General features: G+C 43.1%; 1 protein-coding gene across 2 annotated transcripts; it reads left to right on the top strand.

Moving 5' to 3' along the window:
- Positions 1-1,041: 1,041 nt before the first annotated feature.
- CROT (carnitine O-octanoyltransferase) lies at positions 1,042-24,741 on the top strand. Of its 2 annotated transcripts, none has more exons than XM_048510756.1 (17): positions 1,042-1,459; positions 6,210-6,333; positions 7,946-8,070; positions 10,530-10,711; positions 11,388-11,512; positions 12,263-12,371; positions 13,590-13,683; positions 14,300-14,425; positions 15,014-15,115; positions 15,454-15,537; positions 15,643-15,750; positions 17,113-17,243; positions 19,132-19,255; positions 21,117-21,195; positions 22,578-22,668; positions 22,814-22,933; positions 23,793-24,741. In XM_048510756.1, the coding sequence occupies exons 2-17, from the start codon at positions 6,213-6,215 to the stop codon at positions 23,911-23,913; spliced, it is 1,842 nt and encodes a 613-aa protein (XP_048366713.1). In that variant the 5' UTR covers positions 1,042-1,459; positions 6,210-6,212; the 3' UTR covers positions 23,914-24,741. The 2 variants fall into 2 exon arrangements, with proteins under 2 accessions (XP_048366713.1, XP_048366715.1); XM_048510758.1 differs by lacking the exon at positions 1,042-1,459 and adding an exon at positions 2,073-2,091.
- Positions 24,742-24,968: the final 227 nt, after the last annotated feature.

The following is a 24,968-nucleotide window of genomic DNA, read 5'->3' as shown; positions in this document are numbered from 1 at the left end:
AGCATAGCTTTTTTTGGTGTAGTCTAAGAGGATGCCTCCTTTTTTCACCACTAGAAAAGCTGGTTAGATCCGAATTAAGAATTCCAAGTTCTACATCTCTAACTGAAACACTATCTATCATAACTGAGAAAAGAGACTTGCAAGAACTAACATCAAACATCCACTGCCAGTTCTGTGAGTTTGCACAACTTTGGATATTATCCATGAAGTAATCAACAAATGTCCTCCTTAACCTTAAAGCAAGTTTTGCAATGGCTTTTATTAACATGGCATAACATAAATCAAAATTTAACTGAATAAATTCAGAAGTGGCACTTAATCTTTTTAAGGCAGACAACTCACCTAAAGCATGAGAATAACTAATGTCTCAGTGTTCCTGTTACTGCTGTCCATGCAATGGAAGTCAAATAAAGGCAGTACTACAGTTTGCAAAGTAGTAATGACTCTTTACAAATAATCATTTTTAGCCTCACCCTTCTGGTCTAGCTAGTTTGGGAACAGCTTGGAGATTTGGGGGTGAGCCTGAGGAGGGTGGGGTTTGGGGAGCAGGACTTCAATGGACTGTAGCATAATGCCATAGAGTGCAACTTCCAAAGCATCCATTTTTGCAGGGTGAACTGATCACTGTAGATTACACTGTAGATTAGTTCCCAAACTCCAGGTGGTGGCTGGAGATCTCCTGCTATTACATTGGATCTCCTGGTGACAGAGATCAATTCACCTGGGAAAAAAATGACCACTTTGGAAGGTGGACTCTATGGCATTATAACCCATTGAAGTCCCCCTCTCCAAACCCCACCCTTGTCAGGCTCCACTCTCCAAACCCCCAGGTATTTCCCAAACTGGAGCTGGCAATCCTACACCAGCTGGTAACGTCCCAAAGGGTAGAAATAATACAGTCTGGGGAGAAAAAACGGGCAGTTGATGAAACTGAGAAGAGCGACATCTCCATTTGTAGGGCGTATAACTGCCATCTTGTTGTTTCTTTCCCAGCGTGGCTACTAGTAAACAAGAGGGCGGAGGGCGGAGGAGATGCGGGCGAGGTGTCGGAAGAAGCACGGGTGGTTTGCAACGAAGGGAAGCGGCGAAACTAGGACACCATCGGGAGGGGGAGAGGAGCGGGCACGGCTCCCTCGCCCGCTGCTCCGGCCTCAGAGGCCACCCGCGCGGCAGCAAGACGGACAAGGACAAGGCAAGAGCGCCACCGGAGGCGCCCGGCTATAGGCCGCGCATAAGGCCTGCCCACCCTCGCGGGCAGGACCAGTCAAGCCAAGGCCGGGCCTACCCGTTCTTCACAACTCCGCGGGGCCCCGCCTCGGAGGGGAGGCTCTCTTCTGGGCTCGTATGTGGGACAAAGGTGACAAGGCGGCTCCGCCAGAGAAGCAACGCCGACGCCTGTTTTTCTACTCGCGGGGCTGCAGCTGAGGGGCTGACTGCGGCCAGGGTCGCCCCCATCCTCGTAAGCAAAGCCGGGGTGTCGGTGAGGGGCCTGCGGGGCGGCGGACCAGCGCTGCGGTGATCGGAGGGAGGGGTGTGTGCAAGGCTTGGGTTATTTGCTTCGCTCACCTGCCGGCCAGGGAGACTTTGCTTGAGTTTCAAGGGAGGGGGAGCTTCTCCTTTTCTTTTCTTCCCGCTCCCTGCAGGCGCCCCTGTTTCTTAGCCCTTCCCCAGCGCTCCTAGGCATCGCGGAGGTCTAGTTAGCTTTGCCTGCATTAAGGACGCCTCAAAAAGCGTCGTTTGCAAAAAATGACACCAGCGAGCCTGGGGAAATTCGCATGTCAGGCACTTTTACAACCCTATGACGCGTGCCAGTTGTGAAAACAACTGGGTTGTCAGTGCTCTGGCAGGGACTTGTTGTTCCTTCTGCTGCTGCCTTTAACTTCCTGGACTGTATCCAGATCGTGTTGTGTGGAATGCAGGAAGGTGGAAATGTTTTTTGAAATTAACCTTCCAATAAAGCTGTCAGTCGATTAAAAAAACGAGGTGTCAGCACTTTGAAAACTTCTCTGTATATACAGGTCGCTGAATGCTTCCAGCTTTCCAGCTTCCTTTCTGGTCTTGTGCATCTAACGTGGTTCTGTAACTAATCAGGTAGGTAGGGCAGAAGTAGAATTGATCGCTGTGGCTTTGAACCGTGGGTAGCCAGCTCACGGTGGGGAAATTCCTGGAGATTAAATTAAATTCCTGGAGATTCCTGGCGTTATGATTAAAGAGGATTTGACCTGGGGAGTACAGACTGCCGCGGTGGTTAAGAAAGCCCAGCAAAGACTGTACTATCTGAGACTTTTAAGGAAGCAGCAACTGGATGGAAAACTCCTGGTGTCCTTTTACCGCTGTGCTATAGAGAGTGTCCTAACCTACTGCATCTGTGTATGGTTCTCCAGTTGCACAGTGGCGAATAGGAAGGCGCTCCAAAGGGTGATCACCACTGCACAAAGGATTATCGGCTGCCCTCTCCCCTCCTTGGAAGAAATCTATAATGCCCGAAGCCTAAATAAAGCCCAAAATATTCTGAGGGACCCGTCTCATCCAGCACACTCTCTTTTTAAACTGCTACCATCTGGCAGACGATACAGGGCCCTCAGAACTAGGACAAAGAGGCTTAGAGACAGCTTCTACTCTAGAGCTGTGGCCATGCTAAACTCCGCTGCTTCATATTGATGTATTTGGGGCTGTGTAGGGATGGGTGGAGGATGATGATGTATGAGTCTGAAATTGTGTGCATCGAGGATTGCTGCTGTAAATTTCGTTGTGCGTGCACAATGACAATAAAATGCTTATGCTTATGCTTATGCTTATTTGTGAGTAGGAAGCCTGGGGAGGGAAGAGCTGTTGTTTTTCTGGAGATCTCAAAGCCCCACCTGGAAGTTGACAAACTCATCTAAGGCTCATTCCGCACATGCAGAATAATGCATTTTCAAACTGCTTTCAGTGCTCTTTGAAGCTGTGCTGAATGGCAAAATCCACTTGCAAACAGTTGTGAAAGTGGTTTGAAAACGCATTATTTTGCGTGTGCGGAAGGGGCCATAGTCACCGCTTTAGGTCAGTTGGCCTGCAGTCCTAAAACCTGTGCAACTAATTAAGTAAAATGAGAGACTGAGTTATGTCCACATAAGTCTGCTTAGGATTGCTCTCTTGGCCTCATGTGGGTTCATTGGGCACAGGCTCCCTACTTATAGTTAGAAAAGTTTGAGAAGTGGGGGAGCAGCTTTCTCCCCCTCCTCCTCTATGCACATTGACCAGGCAAATTCATAAGGCTAGGGTTAGTCATGCACATCAACTGTAAAAGAACTAAAAGATTTTAAGAGGCACATGTGAATTCAGTCATAAGTAACCATAATACATAATAAGATGTAATGGACAAAGCCAGTTATTTTTTTCAGACAGCCTTGAATAAGTACACTGTGAAACAGGTCATACAATCAGGAATAGCAGTGGACTCTTCAGTAAACAGTGCCATGGCCTAATGTCTTGGATCCGCAGGACACCTCCCCAAAATCAATAATTGCTGGTAGATTCTGTGTCGAGGTCTTTTAACACAGCAGCCTACTGGTGATAAATACAGGGTGAGGCAGATGACTGATATGGCAACTTGATTAAAGGCCAGCTTTGCAAATCCTTACTGTGGGTTATTAAGATTATAATCAATACATTGCTCAAGATGTCTTGTTTATGTTTATTTAGTATATGTTTTGTCCTGCACTTCCTCTGAGGGCCTGAGGATGTGTTATTATCTCCTCCTCCATGTTATCCCTGCAATAACCCTGTGAGATGGTTTAGGCTGAGAGAGCGTGACTACTGCAAGATTATTCAGTGAACTTCAGGTCAGATGGGCAAGGGGGCTGAACTTAAGGCTCTGAGATCCAACCACTACACCTCAATCAGTAGCCAAACCTGTGGAATAGTTTTCATAAGGATGTTAGGAAATTCAACTCCTTTCTGTACTTTTGGAGGAAGGGAGGGCTGAACTCAATAGTAGGGCCTTTGGCTGTTCTACAGGAGTATTTTCAAACACTTGGCCTTTGAAAGGCAACTGCGTGGGTTCCATTTTGAATTTATTATTACTGGCTTTGTTTAAGGTTATTATTATTATGTTTTTGTGATGATTTTATTATTATCTGTTTTGAGTCTCTGTTTTCTGGGAGACAGGTGTGGCTATAAACATTGCAGGTAAACAGATACAACGCCATTGACTTTCGAGTTACTTAACTTGACAGTGGCTAGGATCCTAATCCTCTTCACCTTGTCAAATTATTTCCGCCCTCAGAAGGGTGTGTGAGTTGAATTTGGGCAGTTCTTTCCTCCCATTGCACACTGCCACTTTGCCTCTATGGTGTTCTGGGAGGGAGGGTGTCTGTGGGTCCACAGTGGCACAAAATTTGGAGGAGGATAGGCCCAGCATAATAGCCTTTACCCTATAGCCATGGTGGCGAACCTTTGGCACTCCAGATGTTATGGACTACAGTACCCATCAGCCCCCGCCAATTGGCCATGCTGGAAGGGACTGATGGGAATTGTAGTCCATAACATCTGGAGTGCCAAAGGTTCGCCACCACTGCCCTACAGCCTTGCTTCACGTAGCGGAAGCTTCATTACCAGTCATAGCCTTTGTTTGAGAGGGCTTACTGTTCAGAATTTCCAATACTGTGGGAGATGGTGACTCCAGGACAAAACCTGTTGTTTGTGGGACATGCCAATTAGGTGTGGACCAGTATGGAAGAAACTTGTGATGTTGCTTTGAGATTATCTGTGCGTTTCCATGAGAAGGCAGTTACACATCACAAGGTTGTGGCAAAGGGGTGGAAATGTTACGTTCAGTTTCTTAAATAGAAATATCCTTACATCCAACAGCCAAGGGCTGATTCCTGCCCCCCCCCCCCAGGAGGGGGTCACAGCACCTGCAAACAAAGGGAACTCCAAAATTTGCAGAAAAATCTGGTTTGTTAAAAAAACAGTTGTTGACATTTTTAAAAAATCAAATGGCTAAAATGCAGAATTCAGAATGAGTATTGTTAAAACATGGTGGCAGTGACCATCTGGAGCAGGCAAGGAGGGGGAGATGGAACTCACTCCAGCTTGTCTGTCGCTGCTTCACCCTCCCTATACTACCGTGGCAGAATGTTAAGATGAGCATGGGCAGTGAGGGGGGGGCGGAAACCGGGGGGGGGGGGAACTACCCAGAGGGTAGGTGGGAGGAAATACCAATCAGATGAGGAAGAGGAAGGGAAGGGAATACCATGACTGCAGGTATGGGGAGAAACAATGACAGATGGGGAAGGAGTAGAATCAGTAGGAAGGAGTACAGAGAACGGGATACAATCCAGATCACTGGTCAAACATCTTCTATATTTCAGTTGCATCAGACAAGCCAGCTGGGGAGGAAACATTGTATTTGTTCCGAGACGAAATGTTAAAAATTTTCTGTGTGCATGGCAAAATATTGGCATAGGGGTTAGTAAGTCAAGTTATGAGTAGGAAACTCAGGTTCAAATCTCTGTTCTGCCCTGAACTTCACAGAGTGACCTTGTGCTTGCTTCCCAGCCTTACTCTGTTTCTCAGGATTCTTGTGACGAGAGGAGGGGGGCTGGTGTGGGACAGAATCATGCATGTTGCTCTGAGCTCATTGTAGAAAGGTTGGGTTAAAATATTATTAAAAATGAAGTTGTGATCATCCCACAACAGAAGTGTTACATTGCAGTGCATGGTCAAATCACAAGCTCAAGCAGACTTTATGATTGGTCCCTGTTCCCAGAGTCCCCATCCCCATTATTCTTTGCAGGAAGCCATGACAGTTAAAGCAGTGTTCAACCTATGGAAGTCTGCATTGAAGAATACCTTCTGTGTTTAATTGCACAATGAATTGCCTAGAGCGGCTGTAGAAATCAGATTTTTGTCCCAGATAGTTTGTGGAATGTGGTTCTACGAAAGTCATGGAGAATGTTGTCTTAGTGTTAGTTACCGCTTGCATTGTGAACACTCAAATTCGATGAAAGGGCCTGCCCTATGGAAATGAGAATGGCATTCTTTTGAAAATATACTTCAGTCCTAACTGTGGGGAAGCAGGCAGAATTTTTGTGTTCCTTTATTGGCTCTTCTGTGTAATTAATTTTGGGGCGGAGTTTGTTGGAGCCAAAGAAAATTCATGAATGGCAGAGTGGGAAATATAGTTGTAGACCTTCAAATAGAAAGGTATCTTTTTTTTGCTGTAGATCATGAATATGGAAAGCCAAGTGACTGATACTTCTGAAGAGCGTACATTCCAGTATCAGCGAACTCTCCCTTCACTTCCAGTTCCTGCTCTTGATGAATCTTTAAAGAAATACCTCGATTCAGGTATGTTGGTTTTTAACAGTTGCATAATAAACTGCTATAAGGAAATGGAAGCTATTGGAAAAATGCTTGGTGGTTTGTTATCTGTTTTAATCGGGAAGCCTTATGCAAGTCTGAAGGCACTGACTAGGATCTTTTGAATGATAGTAGTACATAATCTTGTGGAGAGAACTAGCAAGAAATGTTTGTTATCTTCCCCACTGTATTTATGCTAAATAAAGTCACAGTAAACTGTCTATGTTAAAACAACTAGCATCAGCTTCCAAGCATGCTCTCTGTTGTTTCAAGGACTTTCTGTTCCGGTTGTCAACAAGCCTGTCGGAATATGTCTTGATCATAGAGGCTTAAAGGCCGCTTCCGCACATGCAGAATAATGCACATTCAATCCACTTTCACAATTGTTTGAAAGTGGATTTTGCTATTCTGCACAGTAAAATCCAGTTTCAAAGTGCATTGAAAGAGGATTGAAAGTGCATTATTCTGCATGTGGGGAAGGAGCCTTAGAACCCCAACCAAGGTATGTGTGTGAATCTGCTGGTAGAAGTGGTGCACAGCCATATCGGTGGATTTGCCCTCCCTGGGGCAGTTGCCCCCAACAGTCGGACAAAACACAGTGGCCACTGTGGCCCTCCCCAGCACTGGGTTGTGGCACTGGATGTGGTGTCAGCGTTCCTGCTCCCCTGCCAGTGCGGCGGGGGCTGTCTGGGGACACAAGCACATAACATTAGTAATTGGCACCCAGGGCAATTACTGAAAGTGTGCCTTCTTCTCCAAATTGGGCTCCCTGTTGCTTATCTCTCCAGTGTGCAGCGGGCTGGGTGAATGGGCCAGGGTGGTTTGCCGCACGGGACAAGGAGTGATGCACTGGCCCCATTTTTGCTCTTGGGGTGAGAGTGAAGAGTTTGGAGTCGAGAGGAAGCGGCAGGGCCACGCCCGGCCAATCCAGCACTTCTTCTCTGAGCTCCGCTCGTGCATCACCTCCCCAGACATTGTACTTCATTACATGGTGCTGCCCTTGATGCTCTCTGGCTACAGAAATGCCTGTCTAGAAAGAAAGTGATGAAATCAATATTGATTGAGGCAAATCAGAATTATCTGCAGGCCAAATCCTGGATTGACAGTGCAACAGAATTTAAAAAATAAACCTTCGTTTCTCATTGTATTCGAAACTGAACCTTCACTATATTTGTTCAGATATTTTCAGACAGTCTTCTAAGAAGTAGTTCTCCAAAGGAATCTGTAGCAGTTAAATTTTCCAAACCGTTTAAAGCATGAATGCAAAAGCAGAACTTTTTGCTGCTTTTAAGTCGCATCTGAGTTCTAGTGATTCCATAGGGTTTTCAAGGCAAGAGATATTTCAAGGTGGTTTGCCATTGCCTCCCTCCACCTCACCCGGTATTCCTTAGGGGTCTTGCGTCCAGATATTTGCCAGGATCAACGCTGAGAGTATATGACTGGCCCAAGATCACCCAGCAAGTTTCCGTAGTGGAGTGGGGATTTGAACCCTCCTCTCCCAGATCCTAGACCAATCCCTTAACCATTACACCATCCTGGTTTTTGAAGTAGAGCATATACATGTTCAGATGATGTAAAATATTTTTTTTCTGTTTTACAGTAAAGCCTTTCCTAAACCAAGAAGAATATCAAAAAACGGAGAGCATAGTAAAAGCTTTTGAAAATGGGATTGGAAAGGAACTACAGCAAAAGTTACTTGAAAGAGCTAAAGTAAAGCAGAATTGGGTACGTTTTCAGGAAAGCATGGATATTTTCCTGTCCTTGAATGCATGCTGATAGATCATTTTTTTGAACTTTAATTCTAGGAAAGAATATAATAATACAAGGATTAAATGCTAGTAACACCAAGCACTTGGCCCAAGGTTTTTCCTTTATCTGCGTTATTTCCTTTTTGGATGATATAAAGTGGAATTTCAGAAGGTGGGGAGATTTTCAGGCAGGGCTATTTCACAGCACTTTGTCATCACAAAGACGGTGTGGCAGGTTGCTGTTTTACTGGCAATTCGAGAACAGAATGAAACAGAGGATGTTCAGGGAGTTGGGAGCCCAGTTATAGAAAGACAGCCTGCCAGCACACTGGTGAAAAATGAGATAAAATTTAGCCTTCCAAGTTATCTAGAACAGGCTCAGCCTGGTAGCTGTGGTAAGTGAACAACAATCCTTTGCACACTTAATTGGGAGTAAGCTACTTTGAATGCTTCCTTCGGAGCGGATGTCCATATGATCAGACATTATAAATCAAAACTTTTTAAGCTGGCTCAGGAAGAAGTTCTGCACCTTTGAGGATGTAGCGGAAGATGAGAAAGCAGTAATGCAAACAAATGCTGTCGTGATTGTTTTTCTGTGGCATAAATCCATGTTTGCTCACCCTGAGCTTCTCTGAGGAATGGCAGGATAAAGATGTTAAGATAAATAAAGCAACTTCAGTGGTTACTTCTTCAGATGGATTATTTTATCTAAGGCAGCTCCTCACTGTTTCAGGCAGTCCAATCCAGATCCCCAGGCGACCAGGGACAGCACTGCTGCGGCACCACCCTGCCACCTCCAGAGGACTTTCCAGCAGCATGGGAAGGCAAAAAAAGCCAAAAAAAACCCTGCTGCCAGAACGCCTTCTATAGGGCTTAAGGGACTTATGCCACACAAAAGAGTGGTGCAAGTCCAACGTGCAAGGCAAAAAACCAGCTGCCATAGGACTTAATAGACTTATGCCGCACCTGCAATAGCGGAAAGAGCGTACAGCCTGGGATCCAGGCTATGGCTGCACCAGCTGTAAATACCTGGGCTGCAGCGCAACCAGCTGCAAAGCCCAAGCCTTCCCCTCTCCCCCTCCCACATGCCAGTGCCTGATTGGGCCATCAGCACAGCCTTGCAGCAGCCTAGATTCCGCTGCCGAGGAATTGCAGGTGCTCCTTGTGCTGGCAGAGGGGGCAAACACGTCGGTGCCCCCCGCTGCTGTTCCATAAGCATATTTGCCCTCCCCACCTGGATTGGGCTCTGAAACTAGTGAACAGAACTCAGCCTACATGAAGATGCAGACCAGGCTTTCAAATGTAGATGGGTGGGAAGGAAGGTTAATATTACAAATTCTGCAGGAACATTTGTAGTGCAGCCGTTCAAAATCAGTGGCTTAGGCTGGAGTGGCTGTACAGAATTGTGCTGCTACTCATCTGGGAAGAACCAAAAGCTAGATTTGTTGAGATCCATCCAGCATGCAGGGTTTCAAGTTCTCCAGAACTTTTCATTAGGATGGAATTTAAGATGTTATTTGGACTATTAGAGCTCTTCCGAATTTGAGAGCTGTTATTCAAAAGTAGTTCGTATCTGAAATAGCTTTGCATGTTCATCCTGTGAAGCATACATTAGTAGAAGTGGAGTCAGTATTTTACAGCAGAATCAAAGGCCACGTTTGCAGTGCCTGCTTTCCATGGTAAATTTATGTAAAAGGACAATTTGCATAAATATGATGGTCGCAAGACTGCAAATGCTGGAAATCTGATACTTTTGCAGTTCAGTTTTGCTGGGTGGCTTGTTGAAATCCCAACATGACTCCAAGGCTTAGCAGGTAAAGTATATGCTAAACAATACCAATTATTGTTCCAATTGGAGTGAAAATAAGTATGAGAAAATTGGGGAATGACAGTGGAATAGAACATGGCATTTCAAGATTCCAGATTATACACAAATGCATAATGTTCACATGTTCTTTGTGGACTTCCATTACCTTGTTTTAGCATCTACAAACATTAACCGAGGGGCACAGCCAGACCTGACTGTGTCACCAGCTAGTTGTCTCAGAACTATGGGCTTGGTATACAGTTTGGACCAGATGATGAACTCCTTATGTAGAAAGTAACAGAACTGAAACGTAGTAGGACAATGTAGTAGGCTTGGCTTGTTATAAGCTATGATGCAGTTCATTACTCAGAAATGCCCAGAAAGATTTTTGACTTCCCTCCCCTAAAATGACAGGCCTCCAGTTGATTTTTAAAAATCCCTTCAGTTTCAAATGTGGTTTGCCATCAGAAATAAAAACCTAGACATGCCCCTGAACACTGGAATCTAGTGCTGCTGTGCCTAGTCAAGAAGTACTGCTATTTTTGCTGAGGTTAGGGACACAAATATAAGTAAATAACAGAGTTGTTCTAAAAAATCATTTTAATGCTAATTTCTGTTTTTTTTCCCAGCTGGAGGAATGGTGGCTGAACGTGGCCTACCTTGAAGCCCGTATATCAACACAAATCTTTCATAATTTTGGAGGACCAGGCCCTTACCAGGAACACTACTGGCCAATGAAGGAAGGGGCTAATATAGAAAGAGGAAGCATAGCTGTATGGCACACCTTGAATTTCTGGGAGCTAATAAGAACGTAAGACATTTAAAATCATAATACATGATTTGTCTGGATCCTGTATTTTCCCCATTACTTCAGGAAAAATGCGAACCTCACGTTTTTTTGAAGTACACAAGATACTATAGGGTGGCTGCAGGTGATGCGTCCATCTGAATTATCCTCAGTAGCAACCATGGGATACGGGGAGATCCAAGTTCCACATTCTGCCAATTGTCAGTCCTTTAAAGGTCTTTCTTACCATCCCCTGCTGAGACGTGTTATGACATTATAGTATGGTTCAGTAGAGGGAGGCACAGTGAGAGAAGGGTGGGTTCTGGACCGCAGGAGGTTCTGGTGAAATGACCATTATGTCCTTTGCAGAGGAACAACAAGAAAAGGGGGAACAGCAAGCAGCTTGGGAACGGGGGTGTTGATGCCTGTTCCCACCCTGCTTGCTGCTGTTGCCATGGCAGGGGTGAATTTTTGTGTCCCCATGTAGGTGCAGCCCCGAATGAATGAGACCCCGCCATTGTTTTCTGGAGAAAGATTGTTTTAGGTGACTCCAGCAAACGATCCATGTTATAAGTAGCAGAGTCAAGCAATACATCTCCAGAAACACTATCCCCTGTTATCTGGGGGGAAAAATATTTCCTGATAGCAAAGAGAGCTTTAAGTGAACACTTAATATCTCTTATATTTTTGTTTGCTGCAGGGAAAAATTGGCTGTACACAGATCTGGTAATATGCCTCTGGACATGCATCAGTTCCGAATGTTGTTTTGCAACTGCAAGATTCCTGGAATTACTCGAGACTCCATTGTTAATTATTTCAGGACAGGTAAACAAGGATACTTATTCTAGATTAACAGAAAAATGTTTTTAATGTTGCTTCTCTGATATCGAAATACGTAGTAGTTGAATGTTTTGTTTTGATTTAATGAATAGCATTTCTGTAAGATTAGTTTGTAGTGTAGTAATCCAGAGAGGAGAATAGGTTGATTTGATGACTGGTGCTGAGCCAGTTAGCTGTGAGAGAAATTGTGCCAGGAGTTCAGTTTTTAACTTTTGTTAGTTAAAAAGGAAAGGCCAATAGAAGCTCCCCCACCCCCCACCCTCACACATATTATTTCAGAAATGTGCTTTATTTTCAAAAATTACTGAGGAAAAATGTTTATATATGGTTAGAAGCCAAATTTCTGTTGATGAAATTTATTAGCATACTCTTCAGGCTAAAGTCTTTTTTGATGGCTGTTTTTTTTATGATTGATATTATATATTTTGAGTATTTTAAAACAAAAGCAGTTTAAGATCACAGTAAATAGAAAATACCTTGGTAATTACTTATGTCATGGCTGAAAAGAAATGAATGTATTTATACTAGACCTTGGACCAGTCATAGTTTGTTCAGAACTCTCTCAGCCCCACCTACCTCACAATGTGTCTGTTATGGGAAGAGGAAGGGAAAGGCGTTTCTAAGCCCCTTTGAGTCTCCTTACAGAAGAGAAAAGGGGTATAAATCCAAACTCTTCTTCTTCTCTTCTCACAGTACAAAGGGTTCATGTTACTATGTTTCTTCTTGTCCTTCCAGAGAGTGAAGGAGAATGCCCATCTCATCTGATAGTGCTGTGTCGAGGTCGTATCTTTACATTCGATGCTGTGCATGATGGTCATATATTGAGCCCACCAGAGATTTCCAGGTATATTTACAAAAAAATGCTGCTAAAATCTGGAACCAAGTTACACAAGTTAGTTCATTTATATGAAGGTCACAGCAGGAGCTACCGCATGGTCTGAATATATCCTTTGTGTCTGTTGAACCTTTGTAAGATAGATGCTAGAGTTGAACCCCATTGAAGCAAATGAAGCACAGCAGCAGTGCTTTGAGGAATGGTGGGGAAAAATATGATGTTACTATATGAGACGTTCAGTGCTTCTTTGGGAATGGGCTGGGTTTTCCAGTGTAGTAAGTTCATGCTAGCATAGTCTGCATGTAAGGAAGAAAACCTTCCTTCCACTGTAAAGAGTAGCTAATTTAGGTTCTGCACCTGAATTATAGGATTGCACCTAATCTGGGTAAAGAGCAAAACAAATGGCAAACAAGAACCTTTGACAAAGTGACACATTTAGAAGAATTAGTTACTTTGGGTATGGTGATGTTCGCATGCTCAAGCAATCATGACAATATTTTAGATTGTAGCAACAGTGCTTAATAGTACGGCACCCACAGGATCCAGATAGATGGCTCTTTGATTAGCCAAAGGGGGTGAGCAAGGAGGTCTTGCATCCTGGGAACATTTTGAAATAAGGAGAGAAGGTTAAGTTGCCTAATCAAGCTGAGATTTTCTGAAGAAATTCCAGGTGGCCCATGCTGAGTGTGAGTGGAGAATCTCTAGAATTAACCTTCCCTGTAAATCACCATATCGGTGCTATTTAGATAAGAGGCTGCCCAGCAGGGGGAGTTGTCCTAGGCGTCTCAGTTCCGTGCAGCGTTGTTCAGAATACTAATGTGAATCCTAGGCCTTGATTAATTCCAGAAAAGTCTTCATTAAATGTCTGGGGCGAGGCAAAGGGAGAGGCTTATTTCTCCCTGTGGCTGCCTTTGTTTAAGTCAGCATGATGACATCAAGGTAAGTATAAACCAGACCTGTACCTGCTCTGTCGGCTTTTGTCCGTTGTCTGAGGCTTGCCTTGCTGGCAGAAAAGAGCTGGTCTCTGTTGCCAAGAAGGGGAGGAGGGAACAGTCAGCAAAATGGCAGCAGCAATCCTGTAGCCAATCCATCAGGCTATCATATATTCCTACCAGGCCTGGCCTCTCTGTTCTTGGTAGTTATAACGTGGGAGTTATTTAATGTCTTATTTAATGTATTTTAATCCTTATGTATGTCTTATTTAATGTTTTTTAATCCTCCTTTAAGACAACTTGCGTACATCCAGCAGAGATGCTGCAATGAACCAGAGGGGCAAGGATTATCTGCCTTAACCTCTGAGGAGAGAACCCGGTGGGCACAGGTCAGCAAACTTAATTGTATTGTCGAAGGCTTTCATGGCCGGATTCAACTGGTTCTGATGGGTTTTCCGGGCTGTGTGGCCGTGGTCTCCCCCCCCCACCCCCCCCCCCGCCCCCCACCCCTCCCCCCCCCCCCCCCCTCCCCCCATCCCCCCCCCCCCCCCTCCCCCCCTCCCCCCCCCCCCCCCCCCCCCCATCCCCCCCTCCCCCCCCCCATCCCCCCCCCCCCCCCCCCCCCCTCCCTCCCTCCCTCCCCCCATCCCTCCCCCCCCCCCACCCCCCCTCCCCCCCCCCCCCCCCCCCCCCCACCCCCCCCCCCCCCCACCCCCCCCCCCCCCCACCCCCCCCCCCCCCCACCCCCCCCCCCCCCCCCCCCCCCCCCCCCCCACCCCCCCCCCCCCCCCCCCCCCCCCCCCCCCACCCCCCCCCCCCCCCACCCCACCCCCCCCACACCTTTCCCCCCCCCCCCCACCCCCCCCCCCCCCCACCCCCAAACGTTAGGAACAAGATCCACCAGACCACGGCCACACAGCCCGGAAAACCCATCAGAAACGTAATTGTATTTTTGAGGGGTGGAGGTATATGAGTTTTATTGTCAGCCTTTGATTTGTCTTCTAGACACGTGACTATCTTATTCACCTGGATCCAAGAAACCTGTCCCTGTTGGAGAAAATACAGTCCAGCGTGTTTACAATCTGCCTGGATGAAGCGAGTCCTCAGGCTACACCTGAAAATTATACAGAGGTAGCTATGGGACAGCAGTTACCTTTGTCTTTCTCTACCTAGAAAGATATCAGATTATGTGTCATTTTTAGCCTGTTTTAGGTTAAGGAAGTATTTACTTTTGGTTGGTTTTATGCACACATTGCAACTTCAGTCATTCTTACAGGTGGTATGAAGCTGTTTAATTGCTTTCAGTTTGATTTGTATCAGTTTGCATTTTATAGGTCTAGTAAAGATCAAAAGCTATCAAGCCTGATGCTTTGCTGTAATGCTGTAATTACAACATCCTTCTCTTCTATCAAGCCTGATGCTTTGCTGTAATTACAACATCCTTCTCTTCCCAGTCTAGCCCAAGTAATACAAACTGCAGTGTTCCACAGATAGGAAGTGAGGAGGAAGGACTTGGTATCTAGGTGGAAAATGCCATTTGTGTATATAGTTATTGTACTTCCCATGTAAAATGTTCATCAGTGGAGAGAAAGTGTGTTTTTTGTGTCCTTCAGGACTATATGCTTCTAAGGATTATATAGCTAATGATTTCCTGAACTTTTCTGGTGTAATGTGGCATATTTTCCCCCCAGAATCTAAAATATCACTTCTTTGGGTTAGGTCACCAAGCTGGCACTAGCAGGAGATCCAACAGTGCGTTGGGGAGACAAATCCTATAACTTCATTGTGTTCTCAAATGGGCTGTTTGGCTCATTATGTGATGTAAGTAATTTTGATGTTGTTTTCTGTGACACCCAAAAACCTCTTTGTAGGTTTTAAAATTAATTGCTTGGAAATTTTTATGGAGAGAGATGATGTATAGCAATTTATTTTTGGAATGCAAATAATTCTATAAGCTAATTAAGTTTTAGGCAGTGTGTATAATCATTGTTTATGTTCTTTTATTTAATAGCAAACTGCAGTTTGATAACTCTCACTGGATAAGAAGTTAGGAAGAGATAGTATAATGAAAGAAACTGGAAAAATGACATCCTGAGAAAATTTCTTTCTGAATGAAATAGTGCTCTAATCCAGTTATTTCTATATTGTGTATGTTCCAGCATGCTCCTTTCGATGCAATGGTTGTGGTAGCACTCTGTTCGTACATTGATGACAAGGTCATTGAATCAGAGGGAAGGTGGAAGGTATGTAAAAAAAATAACACTCTCATTCTCATTCAGTTAAATGTTCCCTGTTCTGTGGAAATAAGTACAGGCTTTTTTCTCCTATTATTTTAAAATGAAAAACAGGGATCAGATAAAGTGCGGGATATTCCTTGGCCCGAGGAACTTGTTTTCAGCTTGGACTCAAAAATACAAAATGACATTGCTGATGCTAAACAGCGGTATTACAAGCAGGTATGCTCTTTGTGTATCTTTCCCATAAACACTGAAACTTTATTTACATTTGGCATGTCTGGATAGTAAGTTCTCTTCTTTAAGATTATGTTTGGCATGTTGGGAGTGGTTCAGACTATTGGAGTGTTCAGAATTTAACTGTACAGACTTATATGCCTCTTGTAGCCATTTCAATAAGTGTAAGCTTTTTTCCTCTAATTTTATCATGTTATAAATGATGCACAGGAAAAGCAAACATGAAAAATTAGTCCCCCAAAACAGTTCACTGACATGCCTGTTATGATGGATATTTTTCCTTACCAACCCATTTACTCCAGAGACTTCTAATTTGTCTGTTGTGGTTTTTCTGACTCAGGATGATGAGAAATTCACCCAAAACCTTTATTTGTTTAAGTCAGAATATGCCATAAGAAAGGCTAGATGAATTAAGAGCTCTAAAACTTTTCGTTTTCACAGACAGGTATTCATAGTTTTGAGAGACTGAACACTTGGCAGTCACTGCTTAGTTGAACTGGCATAAATTTATTTCAGACAGTATTTTTAAAATTGGTGGAGGCAGAAAGAAAACACAATTTCCCCAGTTTTCTTCCTTAAAACTGGTTAGGGATCACCCCCTTTTCTTTGGAGCTATTTCTCTCAGAGAAGGACATTCAATTTACTTCCCTCACACAGGATCCTTCTTGATCTTACACAGTGGTATTCGTTTCCCTCTGGCTGCCAGCCTCTAATTGTCAACTTCTCACTGTCGACTTCCAACTGTCAGTTTTTAACTGTCATTTCCCAACTGTCATTTCCCAACTGCCTCTCTCAATTCCCAGCCATATAATTCCATTTAAACCCCATTGTCAATCAAATGTTCCAGGACTGGGGCAACACCTAAATGTTCAGCTGTGTCACACCTGTTCTTTGTGAGACAGGCAAAAAGTGCAGAATGTCAGGAGGCCTGCTTTCCCATCCCTGGTAGCTATTGTGTCCAATTCCAGAGAAAGAAAGTTAACAGCTGCCTTCCCCATACTAACTTCAACCCAGAAAGAGAGGAGCTTTATCCTCTAGGGAAAGAATATTAAGCATCTTTGAAGAGACACTGAAATGCTTTTTCCAGTAGTACAGCACAAAGATTTTAGCAAACAGTGCTATGTTATTTCTAAAGCAGTTCAAAGTCTTATGAATGCACAACTGGATAAGCCATTGACTGGCTTTATCAAATCCTGAGACTTAGATCAATAATTGAGTTCTCTCATTAATTCTTGTTGAATTAAATTATTTTATATAAAGTAAAAAAAGTAGACTAGCTCCTTGGATGCTCTGCTTTGTGGATATACTCCACTTTTCCTGTGGTAATATCATTTTTCTGTTTCTCAGATATCTGATATACAGCTTGTGAACTATGCCTTCACATCCTTTGGCAAATCACTGATCAAGAAGCAGAAGCTTCATCCCGATACGTTTGTTCAGCTTGCTCTCCAGCTGGCCTATCATAAACTTCATGGACAGTAAGAAAAAACTAATTATCCACATGTACCATGAGCATACAGGATCAAGTATATGTGTACAGTGGAGTCCTAAGCAGAATTGCACTGTTTTAGGTCCACCAGTTGATCACATGTACCAAGTTGGCCTTGATGGTTCTAACTCTGCTTAGGACTCCACTGATAGTGAATTAATAAGGTCTTCTCTTCTTCAAATCAAATCCACCTTTTTTGGCATATCCATGAAATGCTGTAAAAGTTACAAACATTAAAAAGGGATTTGAACAGCAATCAATGTCATAAATAAAACAGTAACATCAGGATAATTTGATGATCTCCGCCAAAAAAAATTGCACCAAATCAATAATTCCAGAGTCATGATCATTTAGCAGGTACTGGATTGTCTGCGTCTTATTTACAAGTCTTATTTACAGGTTTCCTTTTTAGATTCCTTCCTTGCATAAAGTCTCACAGCTCTTCCTTGCATAAAGTCTCACAGTATCTTCACAGCTTTTTTGCTCGTCTTTTATCAGTGGACTGAAGCTGTAAAACTAATCCTCCAATGCCAAAAACCCATGATCATTTATCATGTAATAGTTTATAGTGGATGCCCCCCTCAGGTTGTGAGGAGAACCTATACCTTTCCCCTACTTGGGCAACTGTGATTAAATTATTCCAGATGGTACAATGTTACATTTGTGACCAGCTACCAGGAGTTTGTGCATGCCTGAGAAACTGGGTTCAGATTCTCTGCTACTATACGCCCTGGATTAGTTTAGGCCAGCTCCTTTATTTTGGCCTCAACTACCTCAAAAGATTGCCACAGGGTTGAAACAGACAGTGGTAGTACAACTGTATATACACTGCCTTGAGCTCCCCAGAGGAAGAACAGGACGAAAGTGGAATGTTCACCCTATGCTAAGTAGCTGTTTGTATGACCCCCATATTTTTGCTCTTTAAGATCAATGGAAAATCCTTACTTTATTAACAAAAGAGCGGCTGCGACTTACCGCGGCCGCCATTGCTGGTGGGGAAGAGACAGCCTCCTGCTGCTGCCTTTCCCTGTGGCCCCGCGATCCTCCCAGTGATTGTGAGGTTTTCAGGCTTGCCGTGCCATTCATGCATGACAAGCCTCAAGGGCGCCGAGCAGTGATGCTGGGCGCCCTGACGTCACTGGGGAGGTGGGCCTAGGCAGCCTTATAAGGCTGGGCCTGGCCTACAACCTCCCCATTTTCTGGAGCACACTCATTTTCCCACCCACCTCTCCCTGTTTTTTGGCCTTATGTTAATGCATGTCTGTTCTGTTAGAAGGTTGGCAGTTTGCGCATGCGGGACTGATCTTTAGCTTGGGGTCAGCGGGCGAAATACCCGCTTAATTGGAACCTCCTTATGAGGTTTGGGGTGGAGCAAGCCAAGGGGTAACCTGCCCAGACGTGGGCTTCTATGGCTTTCAGCAAAGAGTCTTCAGGAAGTGGCAACCACCCATCTGGAATCTCACAGCTGCTCCAGCGTGTGATAATTTTTCAGCAGCAGGCGTGCTGAAATTTAGGTGTTTGGGGGACAGCACTTGGGCTGACCAGTACACAGATCAGTCCCCCATGCTGCGCCATACGTCTTGTTTGCCTTGAACCAATTTTTGTTAATAAAATGGCTATGGCCAACTTTTTTACCACACAAAAAGCATGTTGTGCTCACTTTTATTCATGGAATGGCTAGGAGGGTTTTAGTTACTTCCCTCAAGCAGCAAAAACAAAACAAGATTCTTTATTTTTATGGAGGATTACCGTTTTTCCTGATGTCTGTGAACAAAAGTTCTCCACAGCATGATTACACATAATGCCTTCTAGAGTAGAGCACAAGCCACTATTTCAGGGGCAGAAATAGACTTTTATTTTTTATAAACCAATTCTAGCCCAGCATCCTGCTATGAAACTGCTATGACGAGACGCTTCTACCATGGCCGGACCGAGACTATGAGGCCATGCACCGTGGAAGCTGTTGAATGGTGCAAATCCATGCTAGATCCAGACTGTACTGTAAGTACTGATAATATGTTATATCTAAATTGTGTTTAAGAGTCCCAACAGCATACTTTCTAGGGCTCATTCCGCACATGCAGAATAATGCACTTTCAAACTGCTTTCAGTGCTCTTTGAAGCTGTGCAGAATAGCAAAATCCACTTGCAAACAGTTGTGAAAGTGGTTTGAAAACGCATTATTTTGCCTGTGCAGAAGGGGCCTTGGTCACGGTATGAAGTGGGGTATGAAGGTATCATGCAGGAAGCAGAGCTGATTTCAAGTATGGATGTGGCAAGTGCTAAATTTTAGTGGGAAATGAAATTACCAATTATGTTTTCCTCTTTGTATATGCCACCCACCTGCTTTGTAGCAAAGCAAGAGTACAGATTCTAAAACATGTAGTGTAGTAACCATTTGTTTAGAATAGAACTTTAATTTATATACTGCCCTCCCCCGAAAGGCTCAGGGCGGTTCACAACAAAATATATATTAATAACATAACATATACAGTAGTATCAAACAGTATTTCAGGTAACAATATCTATAATCAAACCATCATCAATTTAACATGCCATTACACAGCAGCAATATAACAACATCAGCACAGCAAGCTAATTCACAATATACATGGCAACAATACACATAATACCATAATATCATAATCACAAAATCATGGGTAGAAGATCATAGCAACACCATAACAGCATGCAATAATATTAAACATAGCAAAAACATGACGTTATAAACTACAATGAACATGGCACTTTAAAGCAAATCCTTCTTCATAGCCTTACAGCCTTAGAAGAGCATTTAAAAAATCTAATATTACTTCAACAATAAAATTCATATGTAGAATTCTGATATACACTATGCTAAAAATATAGAATTCAATAAAATACACAAGTGCATGAAATATAGCCGCAGACGTTCCTATGTTCTCTAGGGAGAACAGTCAAGAGCAATGGGTCCAAGTACCAAATGCAGAGCAACGTCATTCACACAACCATAGTATCTTTAGCCTACCACAAGTACATAAATAGTTCATAAAATTTATAAAATACTTTTAAACTGAAATATGTAAAAATGTCAAAAATATTTTTTTATAAAATCCTCCATGGAGAGTTTCAAATACTAATTTTAAAAGATGTAATAAAATTAGTAATAAAAATCTTCTATATATGTCTTTTAAAAATTAAGATCTTAAATATGGTTTCCAGCAGCTTTCTTAATATTGTATACTGCCCATCCAAATTTGGCTATGTTAGAGGCTGAAGGCCAGCCTGTTTATGCTTTGAAAGAAAAGCTGCAGGCCTCAGCCAGATGCCCTAGCTTGCCTTAACAGAGCATGGCTGTGACATTTTTGTAGCCTTTTATTTTACTCTTGCTAGGACTTAATGCTCTCTTTAATCTGTTCATCCTAGTTTGATTTAATATTAAATCAGGGGCCGAAAAAAGTGGATGAATAGGAGAAGTCTAATTCCATTCTGTTGTCTTTGGTGGGGGTCATGGGGTTATGGTGCAAATATCATCTGGATTAGACCTTGATGACGTGACTAAACTCGCATACAGGGAACTGGCAAGACAGAAACAGTTCTGCTGTTTTCTATGAATTGTCCTTTCATCTTTGCAGGACAGGATATGACTATGAAAAAAAAAACAGTTCTGCGACTTTGCTGGGCAGAGTACTTCCATCTTGGCTATTGTTGTGGATTGTTGTGCTTACTATCATGTTTTCATTTTGCCTTGATTTGAAAGATCTAAAATGTCTTTGAGGAAATGATCTGGATCTACCATATTTGCTTAGAGGAAAGAATTTACAGATCCCTGCTCTTTACTATGCTCAGTTGGAACGGTTTTACTTTTTCTTACTTTGCACAGCCTCGCCAACGACACCATTGCCTGCTGAAGGCAGTTTCAAAGCACAACAAACTGATGAAGGAGTGTGAGAATGGGAAAGGTATGTTCTCCTGGTTACCTGCCGAAGGATCTTTTTTCTGTCAAATCTGTTTATTCCTATCACCCTCTTAGTAGGACACACAGCTGAGCTGCAGAACTAGTGCCATCGCTAAAGATTTCTGTAGGTACCGTATGTATATTTTTAATGGCAGGCCTGCTGTAGTAGTGCAGTCACATGATATCCGTTCTCAGGTCAAGATCAGGAGAAACCCATTTTTTCTGTTTGCATCGAAGGGCAAATTTGCCCAGTGTTGACAAGTTGGCTGCCCTGTCAGTCACAAGGTCACCCCCTCCTCATTCTTGGAGAACTTTTTTCTGGCTTTGTGAAAGAGTTTTAAAAGCATGAAGCAGCAGACATTTGGTTGAGATAAACATTTAAGACACTTAAAGGGGGGGGAGAGGAAAGCTCTCCTCAAGCGTGGAGGGGGTGATGAAGAGCAGTTTTCAATCCTGATGCTGTATGCATAATAGTTTGAAGAGGGAAGATGGGGAAAATCAGAACTCTGCCTGCAGCAGCAAAACCTGCATCGCTGCCGTTTGCAGGTAAGCCAGATGTGCCCTTCCATGGCAAGGAGGCAGAAGGCACCACCCCACAAGGGCACACTCCTACCATCACACCTCTTTTTGCCTGATTCTTCATATGCATCTTTACTGCTCTCAGAGCATCACCAGGAAGATGACCATAGTGAGTTATCTCTTTTTTCTGTCACAGTTTCTCTTAAGAGGCCTGTGACAATCTGAAGCTGACCATTGAGAATAACCACAACGAAGAGAACTGGGCACCACTTTTAGGCTGCTTGACATGGCAAAGATTCTTTGAGTTGCTTTCATTGCCTCTGCAAACACACACACCTTTCACACAGGGGAACTTTTATGTACTTTTTTCTGACTTTCCTTTCACTTGTGCTCACTAGCAATTCTAAATCGGCTCTTGGATGTGTGGTCGTCATAGCTCCTGTTGATGGCTGGGGTTTTTTCTTGCATGCATGCGCTCTAAAAGCCCTGTTAAAGTCTGAAGAAATCTTTATAATGCTACAGCAGTTACCAGTTTTTGAAAAAGCCCTCAAAAAGCTCTTCAGGGTTGTAAGTAAAAAAAAAAAAAGGCTGGGAAGAGGTATGCATGAGGAACTGACGACAGGAAGAGCGGTGCAGGAAAATATGAACCATTCTGTGCAGACACCATGTGCTTGGACTGCATTTTTGCCACAAAAATCGGAGTAAAGCTGGTCTGGGAAAGAGTGTTCTGAGAATGGGGAAAACCTGAAACAGCATAATGTTGTGTGGAAGCTGAAAAGAAAGGCACTCCAGTCTGGAAGCCAAGGAGGAAAAGAACTTCTGTGTGGAAGCAGCTTTGAAAACTGAGGATTTCTGTTCCTTTGACAGGATTTGACCGCCATCTTTTTGGCCTCCTTCTGGTCAAAGATCAGTCCCTTCCTGTGCCTGAACTTTTCTTGGATCCTGCTTTTAGCAGAAGGTATTTACAGTTTTGTAATAGTAGTAATAGTAAACATATCTAAAGTACATTTATCTCCGGGGGAGGGGAGGGGGGTTTTGTTTTGTGTTTTGTTTTGCCATTGGACGTATTTGTTTGCAGTGGTGTTTTTTGTTTCCATTTGCAGTGGGGGAGGTGGAAACTTTGTGCTGTCCACTAGCCTGGTTGGCTACACAAGAGTGGGAGGCGTCGTGGTTCCCATGGTGCATCACGGCTATGGCTTTTTCTACAGAATTAGAGATGACAGGTAAGGATCAGCATTTTTCCACTGGAAACCAAATAGTGGGATTTCCTCTGTGGGTGTCAGCATCCTGAGACAGTACTAGGCCCCTGATGCATTTCAGAGTAGAAACTGGAGATCGCAGTTTAATTTGATTTTATTAGATTTATCCCCTGCACCATCCTGTTGGCTGTAAATTGTTCAAGGAGGATGGATTGACTGCTGAGAGGAACAAAATAATGCTGAAGGTGTGGGGGGGAGAAAATGGCATTAACTGGTTGGGAAGATTCAGTGGAGCAGGAAAGAGGGAGGGGTTAAAAGGAAACCAACCATTATCAATCCGCAAGTTTGATTAAAGGTGAGAAGGGAATGCCAAAATATTCACTGAATTTGCCTGGCAAAGGAAGAATAAATAAAGGACAGAATAATACTTGAATGATACTGGCCACAGTAATTGAGGAATTAAATGTTACAATACATGCATGGAGACAGCTGTGATGGTTTTGTAATCTGAGAGAGACAATGAGTATCTCATTTAGAACAGACGTTAGCTGTGTCTGTCTTCCCCTGGTGATACAAGGAAAGTGCTATAAAATTACTTTCATACTGTAAAAGAGAATCAGTGTAGTGCAGTGGTTAGAGTTCTGACTAGAATCCCAGAGATCCAGGTTCACCACAGATCTGTTTGTTTTCAACTGTAATCGGCCAGTTCACATAAGTACAGGTTGTGAAATTAAGCCTCATTATACATTAAAGTGTATTTCATTCCCACCATGAATGTTATCTTTTTAAACCCTGACTTTTACTGAGGAGTTCCGTAATGTCACATATTCTTATTGATGGTTTCATTTATCTGAAAAGTTGTTCTTAACCTTTCCACTCACAGGATTGTTGTGGCTTGCAGTTCCTGGATTTCATGCTCAGAAACAGATGCAGAAAAACTTTGTAAGAATCTGTTCCAGTCTTTTCAGGACATAATCCAGCTAACGGCCACAGCCCAGCTATAGAGAAGATACTGAAATAGTGCCTTTATTCCATTGTGCATTACCATGTGTACCATGCTCTTACGAACAGGAAGTCTTGCCAAGAAGAGTGCTTTAAGAGCACAGCGATATTTTAGCATAGACTGTAGGAAGAAATAATGCAAAGCCCTTTTTAAAAAGTGAGATTTACTGCAATAACAATGCAACTTTCTTTGAATCAATTTGCGACAACAATGCAAAACTTGAAAACCTCGCACTAGGACCTTTGCAATGTTAAGCCTCAGCAATGCAAACATTATTGAATCTGGGCAGCTTAGAAAACAATTGCTAATTTGTTTTTGTAACCTTCCTAATTATAGACTATAAGGTAAGAAGGTAATATTCAAATTACACTAGTTTATATTGATGCATGTACTCTGGATCTTACTCAGCCATTCCAGAGAGAATGGGTCTTGGTGCCTTTCTAAATGGGATGTTCTAGTTCTGAAATAATCAAGAAAGATGTTTTTTACTTTATGTATAATGTAGCTTCTGTCTTCCATTTTAAACAATTAAATGGTTCTCCCTCAAGGGCTTTTTTTTACACAAACAAAGGCTTTTGTATAGAAAAGGAGAAAATTCTGTGACTTGAAAATCATTGTTTTGAAATTTATTTTTCCAAACATTACTTGAAAGTTTACACAATATAAATGTGGTGATTAAGAGTTATTGATGCTACTGCTGCTCTCTATATAGCTTATAAGATTCTCAGGATTTAAGTCTTTGGTATCTGCAGAAGTGGGATTCTGGTGTATCAGCTATGTCATTTCCTCTCTTTGAAATAAAAACCACCGCTGAAGGCCAGAAGGTCAATGAGTGTTGACTTGATTAATCTACAGGTACTTTCATTAATTTACTTTTTTTAAAAAAAATAGGTCCTTGCTTTGTTAAGCCAGAGAATCACCATCTTCCCCTGATAACCCGTGGTATTTTTCAGAAAACCCTTTTCTACACATACAAATTGCCCAAGGTAGCTAATCAGCAACTCAAAACCAAACAAACCTCCAGCAAACAGTAACATTTCAACTGAAGGCCTATCT

This window comes from Sphaerodactylus townsendi, linkage group LG11 (genome assembly GCF_021028975.2).
Source record: "Sphaerodactylus townsendi isolate TG3544 linkage group LG11, MPM_Stown_v2.3, whole genome shotgun sequence".
Lineage (NCBI taxonomy): Eukaryota > Metazoa > Chordata > Lepidosauria > Squamata > Sphaerodactylidae > Sphaerodactylus > Sphaerodactylus townsendi.
This window is presented reverse-complemented; position numbering and strand designations above follow the sequence as displayed.

Coding starts and splice junctions, on each gene's coding strand:
- CROT (XM_048510756.1), top strand. CDS start 6,213: ATGAATATGGAAAGCCAAGTGACTGATACTTCTGAAGAGCGTACATTC. Junction 11,513..12,262: donor TGTTAATTATTTCAGGACAG/GTAAACAAGGAT, acceptor TTGTCCTTCCAG/AGAGTGAAGGAGAATGCCCA. Junction 15,751..17,112: donor AACAGCGGTATTACAAGCAG/GTATGCTCTTTG, acceptor TCTGTTTCTCAG/ATATCTGATATACAGCTTGT.